General features: G+C 47.8%; 1 protein-coding gene across 2 annotated transcripts in view; it reads right to left on the reverse strand.

Annotated features, from left to right (window-relative positions):
• The window catches only part of LOC102969546 (protein FAM169B), an 88,914-nt gene extending 65,450 nt beyond the window's left edge, over positions 1 to 23,464 (reverse strand). For both annotated transcript variants that reach the window (XM_042988144.1, XM_042988143.1), the window contains exons 1-2: positions 23,404 to 23,464; positions 2,542 to 2,672 (exon numbers count right to left, since the gene is read on the reverse strand). In XM_042988144.1, the coding sequence (XP_042844078.1) occupies positions 2,542 to 2,672; positions 23,404 to 23,434 (162 nt within the window). In that variant the 5' untranslated portion in view covers positions 23,435 to 23,464. The remainder of the gene's footprint in view (positions 1 to 2,541; positions 2,673 to 23,403) is intronic.
• Between the last annotated feature and the right edge of the window lie 309 nt (positions 23,465 to 23,773).

Genomic DNA, 23,773 nt, shown 5'->3' on the forward strand with positions numbered 1-23,773 from the left:
AGGCCATTAAAAACAATACATACAGGAGCCCCTGACTGTCTCAGTGGGTGAAGCATGCGACTCTCGATCTTGGGGTTGGAGGTTTGAGTCCCACTTTGGGTGTAGCGATTACTTAAAAATAAAATCTTTTTTTTTTTTTACATTTTTTAATGTTTATTTATTTTTGAGAGCAAAAGAGACACAGCGTGAGTGGGGAAGGGCCAGAGAGAGAGAGAGACACAGAATCCACAGCAGGCTCCAGGCTCTGAGCTCCGAGCTGTCAGTGCAGAGCCTGATGCAGGGCTCGAACTCATGAACCACGAGATCATGACCTGAGCCAAAGTCGGATGCTCAACCAACTGAGCCGCCCAGGCGCCCCCAGAAATAAAATCTTTTCAAAAATATACACACAGAGCACTGTATTGACATAAAAAGATGTTTCTTACAGACAATATTGTATTCTGAGAGGACGTGAATGTTTAAAATGTATATGCAGAAATAAAAATCAAATGAAACATGTCAAAATGTTTACAGCAGTTAGCTTTGGTTTTTTTTAATTCTATCTGTCCCTGGCTACAGTTTCCCAAATATTATACAAAATATTATTAATTATGCAATGAATAATACAATTAATTATCCCAGCATACGGTGGTTTATTACCAGAAAAAAAATCATAAGTATTACTGTTTAAACGTGATAGGACAATTTCAAGACTGGAAACAGTTCATTAGGACTTTTTGAAGAACCAGATCGATGGGGTACGACATATCCTCAAACCGCTTTCTCATCTTCCTTTTTGTTTGGAAAAATTTCTCTGGATTCAAAAAGAAAAGTTAAATTTGCTAAAAGCAATGAGGAGGTCCGATGCCACCCCAAATTAGACTATTTCAACCACTAAGTGGTACAAAACGGCTACCATTGCTTAAGTAATTGCTAAAATGGTAGGAAAACAAATGGATAATGGTCTCGTGGAAACTTATTTTCCTTTAAGGGGGAGAAGCAGATAGATATAAAGTCATTTCAACATTTCTATCACATAAAAACAACTTAATTTTAAAAACTGTCTTATTTTGTTATGTTTTTGCTAAGAACACTAAAATTACTGGCTCACTGAGCACACTTACATATTCGGGTTTTTTAAGGAAGGGAATCTCATAAATAAGCGTGAAATGAAAGCAGAAGATTGAAACTGCATCCTAAGGTACTCCAGGACTAACTCTTGTATTTCACCAGCCTCTCAGGTTATCTAGGCTTCCCCACACTCCGTCCCACCCTGCAGCCCACAGCCTCTGGCTCCCCAAGAATTAGCAACCCTAACCCTAATGGACAGCTTGCGTCCTCTTCCGGCTTAACCGCCACTAGGGGGCGCTGAAAGCGTGTGCGTGCAGGGACCTCCCTCTGCAGATCAACAATGTGGAATCACCCCAGAGATTCATCTAGGAGTTGATTATGAATTAGCATCTCCAAAATCTCAAGGAAGCCACACTATACAAGCTGCACAAGCCACTTTTCTAATTAACTCTGGAACAACCCTACTATGCCGGGTAGACAGCAATGATATCTGATACGAGTAAAATCTTACATATGTGTAAAACAAGAATATCTTGTCTCTTCGAACATCAGACTCAAATCTGAAAGAAATGTGACTGACTTAGGTACAGCCCAAGATTCACATATTCTTTTTACTTACTGCATGCGGAAAAAACATTCTTAAAGGTAACACGATTTTAAAATTTTACCCGCAGTCCCACCATCCTAACAAATAAATGTTTTTCATTTCTCTCTGTTCCCTTCCAGTCCTTATTCAAAAGGCAACCTTGGGGCACCTGGGTGGTTCAGTCGGTTAAGCATCTGATTTAGGCTCCAGTAATGATCTCATGGTTCATGGGTTCGAGCCTCACATCGGGCTCTGTACTGACAGTATGGAATCTGCTTTGGATTGTCTCTACCCTTTTCTCTCTCTCCCTTTCTCTCTGCTCCTCCCCTACTCGCTCTCTATCAAAATAAATAAACTTTTTTTAAAAAATGCAATCTTATCGGTACTAAAAATCATTTTTTATATAATTTCATTCCAGTTGACAAAACTTCATTCCAAATCACAAAATTTTAAAACTGAGCCAAACCCTAGAGACCAAAGAGCAACCAATCCCTTCATTTTACACATGGGGAAACTGAGGCCCAACCAGGCATCACACAGTGTCTCCTTCAGTCCCCATAACAACAGTGCAAGGTAAGCTCTGTTATTGTCCCAGTTTTAAATATAAGAACACCAAAACCAGAGAGGTTAAGACACTTGCTCAAGATCACACAGCTAGTAAGCAGTAAATGTGGGATTCACAACAGGCTGTCTCACTCACTGCCTCGCATAACTGGACTTTATACTCAGGACTCCCAAAGCCTATTCTAGGATTCCTTCTTCTTCTCAAAGTGGAATTATTCTAGCATTCACTCTGGAAGTTATTATTTTCTTAATCTATAATATTCATTCTAGTACTAACATTCTACTTTCTAGTGAGCTAGATTTTTCCAGAGCTTTCTACCAACAAGGAACATCACACATACCTGCTCCCCAGTGGGAAGAGAGAAAACCTCTACTGAGGACTGTATCCCTTCCCTGAGTGTCGCATAATAACCCAGAGTTGCTTCCAGATGCCTTTCAGGGTCATCTTCCAAAATATCCACGGGGTAAATGCCTGCAAGGAGGAAAGACAGCAAGAAATGGCATTAGATTTACTCTTTTGTTAAAGGGAAAGTCCTTTATTTCTTGAAGTTTGGTGTATGTGTATGTGTGTGTTTGAGAGAGAGAAGGCATGAGGTGGGGGGGAGGGGTAAGTGAGGGAGAGAGAGAATCCCAAGCAGGCTCCATGCTGTCAGGGCAAAGCCCAATGTGAGGATCGATCTCAGGAACCATGAAATCCTGATCTGAGCTGAAATCAAGAGTCAGACATTTAACCAACTGAGCCATCCAGGCGCCCTGCTGGGTTTTGTTTTTTGTTTTTTGTTTTAACCACACAAGTAACACTTGCTGTAAAAATTATGTTCACCTATTTTTTTTTTTTTTTCAATGAAAAAGTGCTTCAACAGATGCCAAAAGAAACCAGAAGACATTCTCAATGGCAGGGGTGGCAGCAACCCTGGAGGGATAGGACATTCCACCCAAACCCTCTTGCCATGCTACAGAAACTTCCTTCCATAAACCCAAACCATCAAATGGGTTCCCAAGTATCTATCTTCCCAGAGGGTCAGCCACAGCAGCCATGTGCACAGGCAGATACCTTGAGAGCCCACGCTAGCTGGTTAGAACTTTTTTTTTTTTTCTGAGAGAGAGAGAGAGGGCGCGCAAGCAAAGGGCAGAGACAGAGAGAGAGGGAGAGAGAGAGAAATCCGGGGCTCATCGGAAGCGGGGCTCGAGCTCACCCGATGTGGGGCTCAAACTCATGAACCGTGAGATCATGACCTGAGTGGAAGTCAGATGCTTAACGACTAAGCTACCTGGGCACCCTGGTTAGAACCTTGATAACACTGACAAAGCCAGCTTGAGTTTTGCCAGCTTCCATATTCGCTGTGCAGGCTGATAAGATTTGCCAATTCTTCTCCCTGAGTTGGGCTACTGTTGTGTAAGAGAGTTGAAATGTACTAGTTAGTAGGAACTGTAAACCCACATGTCCATACACAGGGAGACTAGTGTATATATTAATTTGCAAGTTTTCCCCTGGCTCCTCCTCAGCATCTCTTTCTTATCATCACACTTGTAAAGGAAAATTACATCCTTGAATAATCATACAAATTGATAGCATCCAATTCAGCTTGGAAGCAGCAGTCAGCTTTCCCCTGAGATGCTGGCTGGCCTCTGGCTGGCGTGTGCCCAAGTGGGAGGGGACTCTGTCGCCCCCTTCTCTTCTGTGGATCCTGCCTCTGATTCAGCTCTGGGCCTCCTACGGGGGTGAGGCTGCCAAAATGGCTGCCTGATCACCCCCTTCCTCCTCCTCCCCTCCTCTACCTCCTCAAGAAAGATAAGCCTTCACATAAACACTCACAGAGATAGCGGCTTCCCACCTTTCTCTCAGAACCTCCATTCCTCCTGCCAGCTACTTTTCAGGAAACGGGCTGCTGTTAGCAGCAAAGGGTTTCAAGTCCCCAGTCTTTGCCTGTGAGGAATGTTACTGCCATGGATTCGTTACTGGGGGAAACGCTCACAGAAAAGGAGGGATGTCAGGAACGCCTGTGGACCAGGGCCCCGCCTCTGCATATGCCCAAACCCTGCCCCGGGCTTTACATGCTGACAGTGTCGTGGGCACACACAGAGTGACAGATAGATGAGCAAATACATTCTCCCGCTATTCAATGTTCTAAAAAAGGATGTGAGGGGCGCCTGGGTGGCTCAGTCAGTTAAGCATCTGACTCTTGATTTTGGTTCAGGTCGTGATCTCACGGTTCGTGGGATCGAGCCCCGCATCAGACTCTGAGCTGACAGCAGAGCCTGTTCTCTCTCCCTCTCTCCCTGCCTCTCCCCCATGTTCTTTCTCTCTCTCTCTCTCTCTCTCTCTCTCAAAATAAATACACATTAAAAAAATATTTGAGTATAAAATGTGTACCCAAAAATTACAACTATAAATGCACTGATACAAATGTTTCAAATACAGACAGAAGAATTAACAGTCCTCTTGGTGACGATGAAAAAGTCCACGATGAACTCTGGGATCTCTCCCTCTTAAAAAGGGCTGTATCTCTGTATAGCCAACATATTCTGTTGCAAAAGACACACACTTGTGGACGGACAGACACACACTTGTGGACGGACAGACACACACACACACACACACACACACACACACACACACACACACAGAGTCAAGGAGGTCCAGACTCCTCCCTTTGAGCCCAGAAGCCCCAGAAACCAACCAGACATTGCAGGCTGAACCTGAAGACCTCCCCTACCCCCTACTGGGCCTTCCAAGCCCAGAGGGATCCAAGCTGGAACCCTGGCTCCTACCTCAGGGTCCACTTCAAACCTGTCACCAAGACCTGCCTGTGTCCCCTGTCTCCATGCTCATTCTTAGTCCTGAACCTCAGCATCTCAGCCACCAGCCACCCGCCATCGACCAAAATAACCCAGCTAGGTTGCCTGGGGCCCAGGTCCAGCAGGATGCTGAGTGCTCTCTAGCCCTTATTTCAGTCAGTTGGCTTAACCCCCGTTTCCAGATGAGGAAACTGAGGCCAAGAGGAGAATGCGTGGCTAGTCAGTGGCACCAGCAGGTCATGAAGCTCTGGCTGATTCCAAAATCGGTGTAACACTCAGATTATGTCAGCGATCCCATCAAAAATGATCTCCTCCACCCAGCTCTGAAGGCCCTTCATAATTCCACGCCCCTTCACCCAACACGCTTCTACACCTGCACCCCCCACTCCTTCTATCGTGACCTCCCCAAGGCCCATCTCAAAAACCGACACTCCCTGAAGCCTTCACGGAGCCCCCAAAGGCAAGGGCTCTGGGGGCCTCTGAGTCCTGTGTCCGAATCCCAACTTGGCTTAGGATGGGACTGAATCTGTCTCTGCGGCCTCCCCTGTCCATCAGGGCCTCACATGCATGAACTCGCTGGGCCAGAGAGGCAGCCTCACCCCACTGGCTCCCAAGCCAGGAACACGGAGTGCTCCTCAGAGCACCTGGTGCGAACGCTTCTCTCCTCTCCCACCCTGCTGCCCCAGGCTTTTCCCACCCCGAGCACTTAGGAAATCTGGGCAGGTGTCTAGGTGGGCTCTCTGTTCAAACTGCTCTTCACTTCCTCTAGACAGTCGAGTGGCTTCCCACAGCTATGAAAAAAGACTGTGCACGTTCAAATGAATTAAGAAAAACAAACTGGAGAGAGGGGTGGCTTCAACCCTGAAGCACCCAACTCAAGCTGCGTGTTCACCCCATGAAAACAGCTTCAAGAACACGCTCTCCTAACTGCCCCCAGGAGCTCTGTCTCAGGAGCGAGTAAAGACCCCCCCCCCAACTTATACTCTCTGCTGCTGGGATCTTCTCAGGAGATGCCTGTCAGACCCAGGCATCTAGTGCGCTCCAGTGAGGTCGAGGGCTGCCAGGACGGAGTCACCAACCAGCTCCACCAGGAAGCTGAACTTGGCCCCTTGGGGGTCAGGGAGGACACTGTGGTCTTCAGGGCTTTGAGAGAAAGGACGCCCCACCAGGGCCACAGGGCCCAGAAAGCCTGGGAGCTCCTGGGGGGCCCAGAGAGGTTCCTGCTTGGCTCCCCTACAGGCTGCCAAGGGTTACCTGGCATCAGTTCTGGTCGCCTGTGGTCAGGAGAAATGCAATGAATGTGTTTTGCTCCTTACACACCATGAAATCATTTCCCCTGCTGCTTCCGCTGCTGAGGCTGGGAGACCCCCTCAGAGAACCTGGGGGGAGGGGCAGTAACCTCAGGACACCCTTAGCCTTCCTGCCTCTACTGTCAGCTGGGCCCAGGGGCAGAGCCCTGAGGTGGGGGTGGGGTGGGGGTCTTCTCAGCAGGAAGGCCACCAGAAAAATCGGGCCTGCCTCTGGGGGTCAGGACCCGGGAGGGCACAGACTAACCTTCTGGGAAGCGGAGGGCACCTTTGAGCATCTCAGGCCCCACACAAAACACAGCACCCGTGCCGCACCCAGGCCCACTTCCCCTTTAAAGCCTCCAAGCCAGGCGTAGACCCCACACTCCCCAGAAGTGTCCTGGGACAGGCAAACCAGTCTGGGGGAGGCGGCTCAATTCTTCAGCCCTTTGGGTTTTAATTAGTTCTCCTCCGCCTGGGCGGTAAGTGGGAGGGCAGGAGCTCCCCCATAAGAAAAGCTACAGCAGCTTCACTCTTACAAACTGTGTGGGTTCGGTTTCTAGAAATCTGCGTGGGAATGAAAAAAGGAAACGCTTCAGGCAAGAGTGGGGGGGACATCCAGTACCCGCTGGGAAAGGGGACCCCTGCTCTCCCAGGGGAATAAAGACCCCTCCCCAACTTGGCAGGAAGAGAGACTCCCTCCCCAGCCCAGGATGAGCATACACACACACACACACACACACACACACACACACACACACGAGACCCCGAGAGAGGAAGGAAGCCTCCCACCCACTCACTCCCCAGACCGCAAGGGCACACTTGGGCAGTGCCCAGGGGCCTCCAGGAAGTAAACAAGTCTGGGACGTCTGACGCAGTCGCTCTGGAGGCTGAGCTGGGACCGCCGCACTGGCTTCGCCGGTGATGGAAGGCAGACTCCGGGCAGGGGCTTCCAGATGTGAAATGCTAACAGGCTTTAATGGCTTCAACTGAACAGGAAATGTTTTTCCAAAGCCAAAAGAATGTAATCTTTTCAGTACAACGTAAAATGCTTTTATGAAAAAGACACCCAGTTGAAATGATAATTCACTGCAGCCTGTAAAAAAAAATGAGATCCCCAAACGAGCCCCCAATTTAAGAATTCACATTAAGCGTATGTTTGCTGTAGTCACCGGAACAACAACAACAACAACGTGGTACCTCTTAAAGCATACTTCTAGGGAAAATACTTAAATCATTCAGGATCTTTGTACCGAAGTCCCAGTTCCCAGGGCTGCACGGATGGTACCCAACACTCCCCCGAGCCACTGCCTGTTACCCACTGCTGATCAGCCACGGCCACTCCAGGGCCACCCACTGCTGCTCAGTCTGGCAAAGCCTAATGCTCTAGAACCTTCTCAGCACTCTTTGGTCCTCCCAATATAAAGAGCAATGCTGGGGCACCCAGGTGGCTCAGTCGGTTCAGCATCCAAATTCAGCTCAGTCCATGAGATCACACTGCATGAGTTCCAGCCCCGCATCGGGCTCACTGTTGTCAGCTCAGAGCCCGCTTCGGATCCTCTGTCCCCCATCCCCCCACCTCACTCTCTCTCTGCCCTTCCTCCACTTGTGCTCTCTCTCTCTCAAAAAAAAAAAGGCCAACTAATGAAGACCTCGAAAGATGTCCATGATCTGCACTTACCCATTTATTCAGTATCGCTTGCAAAATATTCTCTCCGAATACCACCTCAAACAAATATGAAGAAAGTTCTTTCATTTGGGGAAAGTGAGATTTTTCTCATATGGGACTATGATCATGAGAAACATGAATAAAGATATTTTAAATTTTCCTAGCCCTGCTCTTGAGAATGTTGACCCCAATGAAAGCCTCTATCTACCCATCAGTAACTACATGGCCTTATGTCATCAGAAAAGCTGACTGTAATCACTTGATTTTTTTTGTAGTAATGTACGTTGTCATTCTTGAAGTATAGCTAACGAATCTTGCTCATGATATGTGAAAAAATTTCTAAGAATACAAAATTAGAAGGCAGTATTCCACTTTTATTTTTCAACAATGGTTTGTATTCCTAACATACATTTTTTTTTTAATTTTTGCTTTCCTTTATTTTTCATACAAGTGGTCTGCTGTTTCTTCAAAAATCAATTTTCTTCTCAAAGGAACTTATAAGAGGGGCTCCTGGATGGCTCAGTCGGTTAAGCATCCAACTTCGGCTTAGGTCATGATCTCGTGGTTCATGAGTTCAAGCCCCGTGTCGGGCTCTGTGCTGACAGCTCAGAGCCTCGAGCCTGCTTCGGATTCTGTGTCTCCCCCGTCTCCCCCCACTCACGCTCTATCTCTCTCTCTCTCTCAAAAAATGAATAAACATTAAAAAAAAATTAAAGAAACTTGTAAGAAAGAATCCATATTACAGAAGAAACTGCCAGCGAGGATTAAGTGACTAATTCTGGACTTAGCAGGAAACACGGAGACTAGTGTGTAACCAGAGAGAGAAGGGCACCAGGAGAGACCAGAAGCACGGAGCAAGAGGTGTCCGTGCAGATCTGAACCCAGGCGTTCCGCACACCCACGGCAGGGAGGGCAGCACCTAATGGGAGAAGATTCCCAAATGCCACCTCCATTGCTCAGGATTCAGGACCAGGAACTCATCAGGCTCCCCAATTTCTAGCGAGGCATGTGTTTTGCTGCACGACGCGCTCCCAGAGCTGCGTGTCTTCAAGCTGTATGCTTTAAAACTCAGTATTCGCCATGCAAACTGCATCTTGAGCCTCCAAAGCATCCACCACAGGATGCCTTAAAACTGAGAACTACTCATCACCTAAGGGATGAGTATGTTTAACTAAAAAACAAAAGAGGGTTATTGCGTATACAGGTATCCCCGCTCTTCCCAAGTTTACATTATGCCACTTTGCTTTCATGAAAGAGCTACATTAGTACCCGTTTTTGCTCACTGAAAAAATCCAAACAGGTCTTTCCCTTTTATGATGAAAGGGGAAAAGCAAAAACAGTGTTCGGCATCGGTTCTGCAGTGAGCCCTTACAGACAAGGCACAAGGCACACACAGTGAGCACAGACAGTGGTCGGGAGAAATTCCTTTCCCGGAAAGGATCTCAGCATCTCAGCATCAAGCTGCCAGAACTTCTAACGGTGTCTGTGAGCACCCGTGCTTTATCTCGAATTATTTTATGTATCCCTTAGCAAGTTGTGTCCTAAGGTATCAGAAAAGCCTGCGACAGGTTATTTTTGGGACTAGGCATGCTCAAACACCATATAAGTCCATGGTAACTGATTCTTCTCTTTATGCCATTTCAGCCTCATAGGAAGGCTCTCCTTGCAGAGAGTGGGGGAAACCTGTAGTGAGAAATACCCACAGTTGAACAAAACATTGCCTGGCATTTACTTACTATCCTAAAACCCAAGTCTGCACAGCCATCACGAGGACTCTCCTCCTGCCATTCCAGCATTTTCCCAAGCACATCCCGTGAACACTTAGCTCCATAAGATATGCTGTGAACGGGGCTTCCAAGGCAGGCACGTTTCAAAATGGGGGCCTGCTGTCCTCAGAGCTCAGTGCTGGGAGCTCCACGTGCCTATCAGCAAGCAGAACGTGGAGAAATCCTGAAGCAGTGGAATTTGCTTAATCCAGCATTTATTTCCCATACTTATTTAACCAGGGACCCCTGTGTCCAAAACACCAACTGACAGATGAAAAGCACAACTTAGAGAAGAGTGGGGTGTTGGAGGAGGGAGGGTATTTTAAATTTTTTTATTTTAGAGAGAAAGGGGAGCAAGCAGGGGAGAGGAGCAGAGAGGGAGGGAGAGAGAGAGAGGGAGAGGGAGAGGGAGAGGGAGAGGGAGAGGGAGAGGGAGAGAGAGAGAGAGAGAGAGAGAGAGAGAGAGAGAGACTCTCAAGCAGGCTCCACACTCCACAGGGAGCCCAACTCAGGGCTCAATCCCACGACCCTGGGATCATGACCTGAGCCGAAATCAAGAGTCGGACACTCAACCCAACTGACTGAGCCACCCAGGTGCCCTGGGAAGAGTGTTTTGAAGTAATATCAGGGCAGAAGGCAGCATTGCTCTCAGACAGAGAGCAAATATGCAAATGCTCAGAGCCCAAAGGCCCACCAGCCAAGGGAGCCACAGTGACACAAGAGCGATCATCCACAGAAAAGAGTAGAAAACAGAAGGTGAAGCAAACATCCACTCAGATATTTTTGTTGCTTTTGAAGAGCATCTGATTGCCAAAATATTCTTAGCAAAGAATTGAGAAAAAAAAAAAAACAGAAAGTTGGAAGACAGACTGTAGAATATGTTAGAATTTTTTGAGCAGATGAGCAAAACTGTCAACGCACGGAAGCACGCTGGGAAAGGTCTGCAGGTGGTGGCGGGAAAGTTTCCTTCCCTGGTAATTGACAGGGAGCCTGTCGCTCTGTTATCACATATTTAGTATTGGCCCACTTGCAACTTGTCACTGCCTTGGCTGAGAATAAATCACTCGTCCCGAGTCTAAGACGGTAAAATATGCCGATGACTTTATGTGCCCACCCACACAAAGGTTTATGGAACCCTAACTGCTTTTAATATGAAGGTCTCGTAATCTGACCACTGGTGCATCTTACTTGCAGGCAAGTGATACAGAGACAAAACTATTTCTTCCCCTGAATCATTCAAAAGGACATGAGGTGGGAATGAAACACGCTGTTGTTTTTGCATCCAAAGAGGTGTCACGTCGGAGGACAAACGTGAAGCCCTGCTTGGGGCACGCGGGATGAAACGGCATCTCCAATGTATACTTCCTTCTGAATGGTAACCTATAATTGTCTGACCCTGACAATTGTGGGAAGCTCGGGCTTTCCTCACCCCTGAACCTGAGCCGCTCCGTGCCATGTGATCATCACCACGGTGCCATATTTGTCTAACCTTTACTGAGAAGGAAGAAGGCTCAGGAGAACAGAGAAAGCTTGACTCTTTGTATCCTGAATGTAATTGACCAAGAACTTGTGAAAATACCGAGCCCCGGTGTCAGTAACACCACCACAACATGCGATGGCCCCGAAGCTGATGGGAAAATGCTGTGGGGAGCAACTGTCCAGAGCGGAACCAGAGCCCTAAAACACACAGGACGCAACGAGAGGAAGAAAAATAACTCCTCATCAGTGTAATGCTTTTACCCATTACTCACAGAATAACATTTCTCAGAACTCACCCCAAAACTGTGGCTCTTAATGGACTTCATAAACTTTCATCCAGAAAACCGTATCTCTATGCACGCTCATCTATTACACTGCAAACAATAATACCTCTGAAGAGGAGGGAAAGATTGGCTTCTGATGCCTGTACAAAGCATCAGAGGGAGTTGAAAATAGACCAGTCCTCAGTGTCCACATCCCAGTTCTAGATTAAGTTGTGCACACTGCAAAGTACTTAGACTCATCACCCAGACTACCACCCATGGAGAATGAATGGAAAAGAATAGGTTTAGGGGTGCCTGGGTGGCTCTGTGGGTTAAGCGTCCGATTTTGACTCAGGTCATGATCTCACAGTTCGTGACTTCGAGCCCCCCCCCCCCTCCGTTGGGCTCTGTACTATCAGCTGGAGCCTGGAACCGGCTTCAGATTTCAGGTCTCCCTCTCTCTCTGCCCCCCCCCCCACTTGTGCTCCGCCTCTCTCTCTCTCTCTCCCTCCCTCTCTCTCTCTCTCTCTCAAAAATAAACATTAAAAAAAAAGAATGGATTTACCTGAATCCTAAAAAATTATTTACTTAGAAGACAATTGTTCCCCAATAACTGGAAACGTGTCAAGGTAGCTACATTTTTATAAGGGCACTGGATCTTTTGTATAAAACTGAAACATAGGTGAAGATGTACACACCAAATACAAATAGTTGCATCAAAGTTAGTAGCCACTAAATTGCACCTAGCTGGCTCAGCGGGAAGTGCACAGGACTCTTAATCTCAGGGTCCTGAGTTTCCGCCTCACCTTGGGCATAGAGATTACTTTAAAAAAACAAATAAAATAAATTTTTAGAAAAGTACTAGCTGGGAGAAAACAGAATACTAATGAGAAGTTCTCACATAAAATGTACCCTTTGGGGTGCCTAGGTGGCTCAGTTGGTTAAGCATCTAAATCTTGATTTCTGCTAAGGTCATGATCTCAAGGTTTGTGAGACTGAGCCCGGAGTCAGGCTCCGTGCTGACAGCGTGGAGGCTGCTTGAGATATCTCCTTCTCCTTTTCCCTCTCTCTCTCTCTTTCTCTCTCCCTCTGCCCCTCCCCTGCTCACTTATGCATGCTCTCTCTCTCTCTCTCGAAATAACTAAATATTTTTTAAAAATAAATAAAATGTACATCTTCCATTCACATAGGTTTTTTTTCCAGTTTTACAAAAAGCTTTCACACAAGTACTTGCTTGTTTGAAATGTACATCAACCTTTTGAAGTCAAGAAAGCACACAGAGCCTCACCCCATTTCTCAGATGTGGAAACAGAAGTTCAAAAACAGAAAGTCAGTAGTAGGGCTGGACTCAAACTCAGATCTTAAGATTTCCAGGGGAGCCTTTGCCAGCGCCCCCTCCTGCTTACTAATGTATATCATGTCAAGAGCCATGTGCTATAAGCCAGCACCAAATGGGAGCTAGTACTCAGCACAGCACTGCTTAAAATAATCCTTTTTAGGCTGAATAATATTATGTTATATAATGTGTGTGTGTGTGTGTGTGTGTGTGTGTGTGTGTGTGTGTAAAACTGCCATTTTGTTTATCCATTCACCTGTTATTGAATACTTGGACCACTTGGACCACTTTCATCTTTTGGCTATTGTAAATAATGGTACAATGAACACGGATTTAGAAATATTTCTTTCAGCCCCTGTTTTCCCTTCTTTTGGGTGTATACACCCAGAACTTTCTATGTTTAATTTTTTTTAACTTTTTTAAAAAAAGTTTGTTTATTTGGGGCTCCTGGGTGGCTCAGTCGGTTAAGCATCTGACTTTGGCTCTGGTCATGATCTCGTGGTCTGTGAGTTCAAGCCCCGCATCGGGCTCTGTGCTGACAGCTCAGAGCCTGGAGCCTGCTTTGCATTCTGTGTCTCCCTCTCCCTCTCTCTCCCTCTCTCTCTCTCTCTCTCTCTCTCTCTCCCTCTGAGATCCCTCCCCCACTCGCTCGCACTCTCTCTCTCTCAAAAATAAATAAACATTAAAAGATTTTTTTAATAAAGTTTATTTCTGAGAGAGAGAGAGAGAGCGTGAGTGCACATGCACGTGTCGGGGAGGGGCAGAGAGACAGAGGGAGAGAAAATCCCAAGCAGGTTGCCGACTGTCAGCACAGAGCCTGACGCAGGGCTCAATCTGACAAATCGTGAGATCATGACCTGAGCCAAAGTCAAGAGCCGGACGCTCAACAGACTGAGCCACGCAGGTGCCCCATCTATGTTTAATTTGTTTAAGGAACCACCATACTGCTGTCCACAGTGGCTGCACAATTTTACGTCCCCATCAACAGCGCACAGAGGTTCCAATTTCCCCACATTCTTGTTATTTTCAACACTTGTTATTTTCTGGTTTTGCGGGGGAGGGGTTGATAACAGCCATTCTAAAGGGTGTGTGCAGTGATATCATTATGCTTTTTATTTGCATTCCCCAAACGATTAGTGATGTTGAGCATCTTTTCATGTGCTTGCTGGCCATCTGTATATCTTCTCTGGAGAAAGGTCTATTCAAGTATTTTGCCCAAACAGTCATAATTTGTAACCTGTATTTTGGGGGCGCCTCGGTGGCTCAGTCAGTTAAGCGGCCAACCTCAGCTCAGGTCATGATCTCGCCACTCACGAGTCCAAGCCCTGCGTCAGGCTCTGTGCTGTCAGCCTGGAGCCTGCTTCGGATTCTGTCTCTCTCTGCCCCTCCCTTCTCATGCTCTGTCTCTTTCTCTGTCTCTCTCAAAAATAAAGATTAAAAAAAAAGTTTTTTTTAATTAAAGAAAGAGCGTTCTGTACTTTGAAAACCTTGTAAGAAGTAAAAAGACATGCATTCACAAAGGGTTAAATGGGAAGGCTGGAGTGGCCTAAGTGGACTACTACCTACAGAGGATTCATTCACACTACCCTCATCACTGGGCAATGATGCCCACCTCTGCCCACCGTCCAGCTGTGCAAGGCTCCAAACAAAGACAGCAGTGGCTGGGAGACGGCTGAAGTCAAGAGGACAGACTGAGTGTGCACTGTCATTTGGTAAGCTACTTTAAAGCTTGGAGGGGAAAAAAAAAGAAAACTTCTCCCAGCTTTTTTTAAATAATAATACAGTAAAAAAAATTAAAAAATGAATAATAAACAAATAAAATAATAATACAGTAACACCCTGAGGCCTCTGTGATACCTGTCCCCAGGGTACCTGCCCAAGGGTGACATCAGCTTAGACCAAGGTCTCCCTGATACCCCAGGGTCCTAGCAACAGATCTAATCAGACCCAGGTCACATCCAATATCAAGCCCACAGCAAAGGTTTGCAAAATTTTCTGCCATAAAGCTATGTTAAAATGTGTAACTTAAGACATCAAGGCCACCATGCAGGGGTGCCGGGCGATACCCTGGAGAAAAACAAAAACAGTCTCTGTCTGCACTTCTAGAACTTACAGCCTGGTCAGGGAGACACATAATCTTAAAAAAAATGTTGAATACTCCCATGGTATGGCAGGAGAAGGGAAGGGGAGACAGGAGACAAGAGGACTAGGGAAGTTCGATCTAAGAAAGTAATCTTTAGGCAGAGGACTGAAGAATAAAATGTCAGCCCCATGCAGAGCAGGGCAAGGGCCCAGAACACTGAAGGAACAGCCCATGTAGGAGGAAGAAAGGAGCAAAAGGATTCCAAGAGCTAAAGGCCGGCCAGTGAGCCTGCATTAGTTTCAGGACCCTGGCCTTGCTCCCAACTTCAGGTTTCAAGGAAAATGCAAAAGGAGGCCTCTGAAAGGTCCCCAACAGGCCATGATAGCTGGAGCGTGTCTTTACTCCTTCTTCCAGAACTCAGCAGTCAGCACCAAACCAGAGGCAATGCAGGTTGAAGTGGCCAATGACAGTAGCTTGGACCAAAGACAGCAGTGGAGATAACGAGAAAGAGTTGGCAGGCTTCGGCCAGATGGGCGGCGAACATAGCAGAATTGGATGGTGGTTGGATGCACGGGGTGAGGGGCCAAGGTGGCCTACTTTACCCCCTCCCCTCTATATAAGTCAATGAAATTCTACTGGGACCTTTCAGCCTGTGACAGATTTATAAACTAGCACTGGAAGCAATCTAAGTCTGCTAAGATCCTAGCTCTTTCCAAAGGGGGAAATTGATGAACGTGCCAACAGAAAGAATAAGATGTATGTTATTTTAAAACACTAAGTATTTTCCTTAAGGTATTACGAATGGAGCCCATCGGAGAAGACAGATGAAGCTATGCACAAAAGGATACCACCATGCCAGATCTCCCCAGTATGGAGCCACACGGGCTGTGAAGTTTGGACATGAGGGAAGGGCACCAGCTTTGGGGTCATTCACACCTGATTTCAAAAATCTCTAAACACATGATGAAAGAAATGGCCACAAAGGGTCAGCACAAACTGAATCAGACCCACAAGGACTGTAGATATCGAAACCGTCCGGTAGAGAAGATAAGGATCTTAAATATGTCTAAGAAATTTAAACACAAAATTTAAAAAGCCAACATTTTTTGTTTGGCCAATAAGATCCTAGGGGGAAAGGAAGCAGAACCTCTAGAAATGAATGTCTTAAAGAGCTGGTGAACTAGAAAATATATCTGCAGAAATTACCCAGAATGCAGCACAGAAAGACACAGGGGGAAAATACGGTAGGCAGGTTAAGAAAGAGGAAAGGAGAACTTCAAGGTCCAGTAACAATCTTAACTGAAGTTCTAGAAGGAGAGAATAGGATGGAGAAGAGTTGAGATTTAAAGAAATCATGATTGAAATTTTTCCAGAATTGATGAAAGATACCTACCCTCACATATTAGAATCCCAACCAATCCCCAAGGTAGGAAAAAAAGAAAAAGAAAAATCCCCACCCAGACACACTGTGACCAAACTGCAAAACAACAAACACAAAATGAAGCAGCCAGAAGACACAAGACATCTTCCAAGGGAATGCTGAGTAGACTGACAGCGGCCTTCTCCACAGCAACTATGGCATCCAGAAGACAATGGAAGAACATTTTTAAAGGGCAGAAGGAAAAGAACTTTGATCCTCCACCCGGCAAAAGTAACTTCCAAGAACATGGGCAAATAAAGAACTGTTTAGAAAAACCAAACCTGAGGGAGTCTGCTACCAGAAAATCCTCACTGAAGTTATTTCTAAAGGATACCTACCAGGAGATAAGGGAAGAACCTCAAGGTAAGTTAGTTAAGAAGGAATGGCAGCAAAGAAAATAATAACCACGTGGCTAAAACTCAAGCCAGTGCTGACCAGACGAAACAAAAACATCTAACTGGAGGAAATGAAAACTCAGAACATCAGAAGTTAGAAATCAGGAAATTAAAAATTAGAACAAAGGTGCTGCATAACAACAACACATAAACTGGGAAGGGGATAATTGAAATGGGAGCACTATAAGGTCTTGACGTGATTCCAAGAAAGTTTAAAATTGGTTAGTTTCAGAATGAGAGTTAACGTGCATTTTAAATTTTCTAAGTGAGGGGCGCCTGGGTGGCTCAGTCGGTTAAGCGTCCCACTCTTGACTTGGGCTCAGGTCATGATCTCACGGTTCTTGAGTTTGAGCCCCACATCGGGCTCTGTGCTGACAGCACGGAGCCTGCTTGAGATTCTGTCTCCCTCTCTCTCCGCTCCTCCCTCACTTGCTCTCTATCTCTCCCTCAAAATAAATTTTAACTTTAAAAAATAAATAAATAGAATTTCTAAGTTAGCCCCCAAAAGAATAGAAATATAGGTATCACATTTCAAAATAGGAGAGAAAAAACAGAATTAGGACAAGGGTTGGGGAAGGGTATCTCAATATAAAAAAAAAAAATGAAAACATGATGATTTGTTGATACTCATATTTAATTGTTACAGTTAAAAACCAATATTTATTGGAGTGCCTGGGTAGCTCAGTCGATTAAGCATCCAACTTCGGCTCAGGTCATGATCTTGCAGTTCATGGGTTCGATTCCCACATCGGGGCTGACAGCTCGGAGCCTGGAGCCTGCTTTAGATTCTGTGTCTCCCTCTCTCTCTGCCCCTCCCTGCTCATGCTCTCTCTCTCTCTCTCTCTCTCTCTCTCTCTCTCAAAAATGAATAAACATTAAAATTTTTTAAAAAAAAACAATATTCATCAATAACTAGATTATGCTTTAGTAGGGCAGATTTTGTTCATTAGTGTCTTTACCCAAATATTTCTTAATATTTTAATAATATTTTTATTCAGTGTTCATGTAGCATGAAAAAAACACAAAGCAATACCTTTCCGTCTACATAGCTTATTTTTTTCCCCCAAGATGTTCTAAGAGCCCAAAGGTAAGCAATACATATGCATTACAGAAATCACTTGTTGGTAGGTATAAAGGCCAAAACCAACAAGCAACTATAATTCGCTTTGGGCATTATACCCCTCTACCCACATACATACACTCGGCAAAAATAGTCCACGAAGTAGCAGAAGAATATTGGGCAAGGACAGTGTTTCCAGAGGAAGGTCCACACAATGGGGAAGTCTACACAACATCTTCTCCAGCTCCTACCATTGAATGAAATATTCAGGGCTCTGATTAGGGTTTATTTCAGCAAAATGCAATGAAGAAATGAACACAGCTTTTTCCCTATCTTAATGCAATTCAAGAGCAGTGGTTAGAAACTCGGTTTCCAAGAAACACACATTTATCCCCACTTCTGCAAGTCCAGGAAAACGAGCAGTCTCGAAAGTCTGGTTGGGCCTTGGGAGCCCCCAGCACATACGTGGGCAGGAGCTCCCTTACAGCCCTCCATTGGGGTCCCCAGACCTCTACCTCGCCTGAGTCCCAGTGGCCCTGTGGCTGCCCTCCTTTGGAAGAGCAAAGAAGCACAGTGGAAGGTTTCTACACCTGGACAGACAACAGGTATTGGTTTAAGCGGGAAATGAGGCCACTGCCTGGGCATCGACAAGGCAAAGAGCTCGATGTGAGAGGGCTCCCCGGGGGCCAGCGTGGGGTGAGGATGATCTGCCAGGATGTCAACAGACAGTGGCCTTTGGATTCAGACACCCTGTGTATCCTACCCCCAACCCCAGCTTGCTGATCAAGGGCCTTGGAAAAGAAAACCCACAACAGAGGACGGACGCACTAAAAAGCATGGAATCTCTCAAGCACAGCTGTTACATCCTAATGAGTGTTTTTCAAAGGTCCCAACCTTCAGTTGCTACTGACAGTCAGTCTTAACTGCCACGGCCCCCACAACCCGGCAACCCTGACTTGGAAAGTCACATGACACCAGGGGCATCTGACCCCAAAATGTGCTTGAATTTTGCCCCGCATTTTCTGTCTGTACCACTCGGACACAGCAGAAAACAGAGCCATTTTCTACAATCCTCTGTTTGGGATTTCCCAAGGCTAAGCTACAAATAAGAACGTCATCAGAGGAGGCGGGAGCCAACTGCTGTCAGGAACTGAGCTAAGGCCAGTCAGCTGGTCAGCAGACTAGGGTTTCAAAGGTCAGAAAGACAATACCTCAATGCCCACTGCCCTCCCACCATCCAGCCGGAGTCCTGGCTGCTCGATCATTCACACCATTCTGCCAACACATGGCAGGAGGAGGTCAGAACACGAGTCATTTCTGGCCTGGCTTCCTGCATTGGAGATCCCCATTTAACACAGATATTTCACAGCCCTCATTTAGAAATGGAGTAAGGACCATCTATAGCACAGACAGCATTATACGGCAAGGAATCACAACCAATAGTGGGGCTTGGTGGGGGGGGGTAACAAAAAATGCCAGAGCCATTAGGAGGACCTGCTCAGGACCCAGGCTTCCCAGAACAAGCAGGACCCGGGAAAGATACCCCAAGGAATGGACTGACCAGAGCCCTGTCCAGGGACACCCTGCACCAGCAAGGGCAGGTCGGCCTGGGTCATCCCATATCCTGATACGCCTAATATGCAGTAATCCTACGACCAACACAACCAACAAAAGCTTTCACCAGCTCCTAAAAGGAAATGATTTCTCCATTCAAAGGTCATGGAGCTCCTGCTGTGGGCCAGGTCAGAGCGGGGCACTACAGAAGAAAGATTAATTAAGGTCCTGCCCTCAGAGAGATCACAGTCTGGCTGGGTAGGAAGTAACTGACCAACTTCAGGGCCAAGTGGATTTTCAGAGACCATCCCATCTTCTCCCTTCCTTCCTGATGAAGGGATGGAGACCTGAAAGCACTTAGCAACAGTGACATGAGTCCAAGTGGCCAGCCCAGCCCCCTACCCACTGCCCCCAATGAGGCCCCGCTGTCAGAGACTCAAATCATGTGCCCAGACTCACCAGGTCCACATGCCTCTATGGGGACCCTTCTGGACCTTGAACTAGATAAGATCCACATTTGATAAATATTTGATTTTTTTTTTTTTTAAGTTTTATGTTCGCATGAGGTCGTCCCTAAGGAAGGAGGCCCTTTAAGGACTGGCTCGTGGATTACTTCCTTCTCAGGAAGGAAGTGGGAGGGGCTCCACATCAAACATCACCCTTATGACAAGTTCCTTTCTCTGGGGAGTCAGACCACCCCCATGTGAATCCCAACCTGCCACTTACTAGCAGGTAACTTTAGGCAAGTTACTTCGCCCTTGCCCTGACACCCTTCTGGGCAGACACGGGTCCTGCCTGCCTCAGCCTCTCTCAGCACCAGGCCCTGCCCTGGGCTTTTCTTTCCGGTCTCTCCTCCTTTGGGTCCATGCCTCATAACCTCAGCACTTCCCCCTCTCTGAGGCTTCAGGCTGTGCCTTCAGCTCCTCTCCTCTTCCCATTTCCCAGGGGACACCCTCGCCAGACCTCCAGGGGTCCCCAACAGAGCTCAGGGCAGGCACTGGCTTTTCTAGATTCTCCCACACTCCAGAGTCAGTGTTTCTGACTAACTCTTCAGTATCACCCATGGGTGGCATGTTCTGGAACATTCGGAAATCCCTGTGTCTAGATTGTTTCAGGTTTTCCCCCTCTGAAAGTCAGTTCCTTTATTGAACTCATCACTGTCCCTGTTCCCCCAACCCAAGCTTCAGAGTCAACCCAGCCTTTAGAGTCTTCCTTGTGTGCTAGCTTTCCCATCTGTAAAGCTCTGCTTTGTTACCAGTGCAAATTGTCCAACACCTAACTTTTCTTACCTGGAACACTAAACTGACTTTTTTTTAATAGCTTATTTTTTTAATTTATTTGTTTTTCAGAGAGAGAGAGAGAAAGAGAGAGAGAGTGAGCAGGGGAGGGGAAGAGAGAGAGGGAGACAGAATCCCAAGCAGGCTCCATGTTGTCAGTGCAGAGCCCGACGCAGGACTTGAACCCACCAACTGTGAGATCATGACCTGAGCTGAAACCAAGGGTCAGATGCTTAACCAACTGAGCCACCTAGGCACCCCTAAACTGACTTTCTAAGTGGAGATCATAAGATAGGAAATTCTCACAAACCTTTCAATTTGGGGTGTAAACAGAAGGGATGAAGGGCAAAACAATGGCCTTCTCAGAGGGGACCCTACATTTTACCATGGACGCAGCAGTCGGCAGTGATGAGCTCAGGGTCGCCTGGAACCCTTACGAGGTAGGTCACATCCTTATTTTATGGATGAGGGAGATTCGAGGTGAAGGATGAGAGGAGTACAGAACTGGACCGTGTCGGACTTGCCTTTTCTTTTCCAGGATGCTCCAAGCTAAAATGACAGCAGCAGATGGTCTGCTAGGACCTAAGAACTTTTTCAGCATCAGAGAAATTAAAAACCCTCAGAGAGAGACAGAGAGAGAAGGAGAGAGAGAGAGAGAGAGAGAGAGAGGGAGAGTATGTGAGTGTGAGTGTGTGTGTGTGTGTGTGTGTGGCCCTGGGGCATGTCTTGAATTACTTCGGGGTAGCTCCAGAGCCCCACTGTATCATATCCCCCAACCAGACACCCCAATACTGAGGAGGCTCATCTAGATCCAGAACACAACGCCCATGGGAGCGTCGCAGACCCTTTCCCTACACTTTAGGGCTAGAACAAGCGAGGACCAGGTCACAACCTTATCTGAAAGCATAATTCTTAGTTTAATGCTTCCTTGCTAAAGAAAAAAGGATTCCTACGTAGGCACGATTCGTTCAAGCCCTTTTTGGAAATGGGCTATCAAAGCTTGGGCAACGGTTCAGCTATGTAAGACTCCAATCCATTAGGCTCTAGCACATGTGGAAATGATTAATGTGTAACTGCCGTGTGTCCTCTGGTCCATCAGCAACCACGAAAGCCACAGCAAACGCTGAAAGAAATGCAGGAAAATCCTTAAAGTGTCCAGGCCAACTACACTTTTCCAGAAGTGAAATTACCCTTACTTTTCCCATTAAACGTAGAAAGCCTGGGTAGAATTGCACAGCGCTAAGACAGTGGTTGGGAAGAACTCTCTGATTCACGGTACACTCTGAGGAGGAGGGGAAGGGAGAAGCGAGGGATTGCACAACTCTGTGCCCATTCCTTAAGTGTTGAAAATATAGGAGGTATTCCTGTACAGTAATTCCCTAGGGAGCAAAACCGTCTCCCTCTTGCAGATGTGGAAGACAAGACCAGAAGAGCAAGTCACTTTTGTTTCTTGACCCAGTTCTCAAACTGGCCCAGCGCTCACTATCCACAACCATGGCGACCAACGTTCCAGAAAGGACCGCAGGGGGGGAAAAAAAAAAATCAAAACCCCAACAAAATCATCCCCCACCCCCACCTCTAAAAACAGCGACCAAACCATTTCTCAATCTCCAGACCAATGAAAACGTTCACCAGGAATGTAAAACTCATACAACTGGCTAGTGGCCACCTTCTCTCCTTAACTCGCTCTAAAAATCGGGGAAAACAACTCAAAGTCACAGTTTTTAAGTGCAGGTCGTAAAAAACGAGTCATTTGCCGCTGTTGACTTCCAATAAAAGGCAAAGGAGCCTCTGTAATATTGGTTTTTTTTTTTTCCTTACAGAAATGGGGGGGAAAGAAAGCGGCCAGTCTGGGGTTTGACTGCACGCGGGGGCAGGGCTGGCCACCTGTGGCCTCACGCCTCGTGGCCGGACTGGACGGAGGGGACGAGAGGTACCCGGCCACTGGGCCCTTCCAGCCGCCGGTCCCCGCCAGAGGAAGCGGATACAGGAGGGAAGAGGCATTTTCTCAGCATCCAACGCCCCTACGCCACCTCCCACCCAAACACTCCTTTGTGGGACTGGCGGAAAGCCCTTTGGGGATTTGTCCCACGTGCTTTCAGACTCAGAATGGCAACGCTGGCCTGGTTCTCCGGAGAGGGAGCCGGGCAGGGCCCCTCCTGGGCCTCTCAGGAGGAGGCAGACTTAGTTTCGGAAGGCGGGGGGGTGGAGGCGCCCCCAGATCCAGACTCCCCAGCTGGCCTGCTGGATTGGGGGCCGCACGCCCGCCGCCGCGCAAAGTGCCGGGGATAAAACAGGCCGTCCTGGAAGCTGGGAAGGGGGCGGCGGGGGAGCGGAGGCGCCCGCTGTAACCCGAGCTGCTCTTCTGATTTCTCTCCGGCCTTGCGGTTCCCATTTCACAGACAGGCCACCACGGCTGGGAAGTCAGTGAGCTCGCCAAGCCCGGGTCAGCGGTGCGGACGCCCGGTGACCCCGGAGACGGGCGGGGGAGCGTGACCGTGACCGTGACCCCTCCAGGGCTACCCCTCCCGGGAGTGAGAGCTTCAGCCCGTCGGTCCCGCACCCGACGTCCCGGGCCGTGGGCCCATCTAGTTCCCTGGAGGCGACAGGTGCGCGGCTAGTGGCGCCCTGGCGCCGACTCCGGGGAAAGTTTCCTGGCCGCTGCGCGCTGTTTACGGTCTCGTTTTGCAGCGCTGGGGCCCCGAGCTCTCAGGCCAGCCCAGCCATTGAAACCCGACACGCGGGGAGGGGCCATCGCGCCGGCCAGCGAGGGAGGCGAGCTGGCTCCGGGCCCCGCCGGCCGCGGCTCCGCTTACCTGCGACTCCGCGAGCTGCCTCTGCCTCCATGCTGGGCTCCTACGGCGCTGCGTCCGGTCCCCTCCGCGCTCCCTCCTCTCCCCGCCCGGGGCCGCCCCCAGCCCCCGCCCCCACTCCGAGGCTGACCCGCCCCTCCCCCCGGACTGCGCCGGATCGCGGCTCGCTCCCCAGAGCTGGCCCTGCCCCGCCTCCAGCCGCGTGCCCTGGGGGCCCTCGCTGCGCCGCCCAGCGACCCCGACTCCCCAGTTTGCAAAGCTACACCCTGAGGAGCTTTTATTATTTCCTTTCATTCTTTAGAAGAGAAAACTATTTGCACCCCATCCCATGGCCAGTGTTTCTGGGCCTAAACCCAGTACCCCCTCTCTGAGC

This window comes from Panthera tigris, chromosome B3 (genome assembly GCF_018350195.1).
Source record: "Panthera tigris isolate Pti1 chromosome B3, P.tigris_Pti1_mat1.1, whole genome shotgun sequence".
Classification (NCBI taxonomy): domain Eukaryota; kingdom Metazoa; phylum Chordata; class Mammalia; order Carnivora; family Felidae; genus Panthera; species Panthera tigris.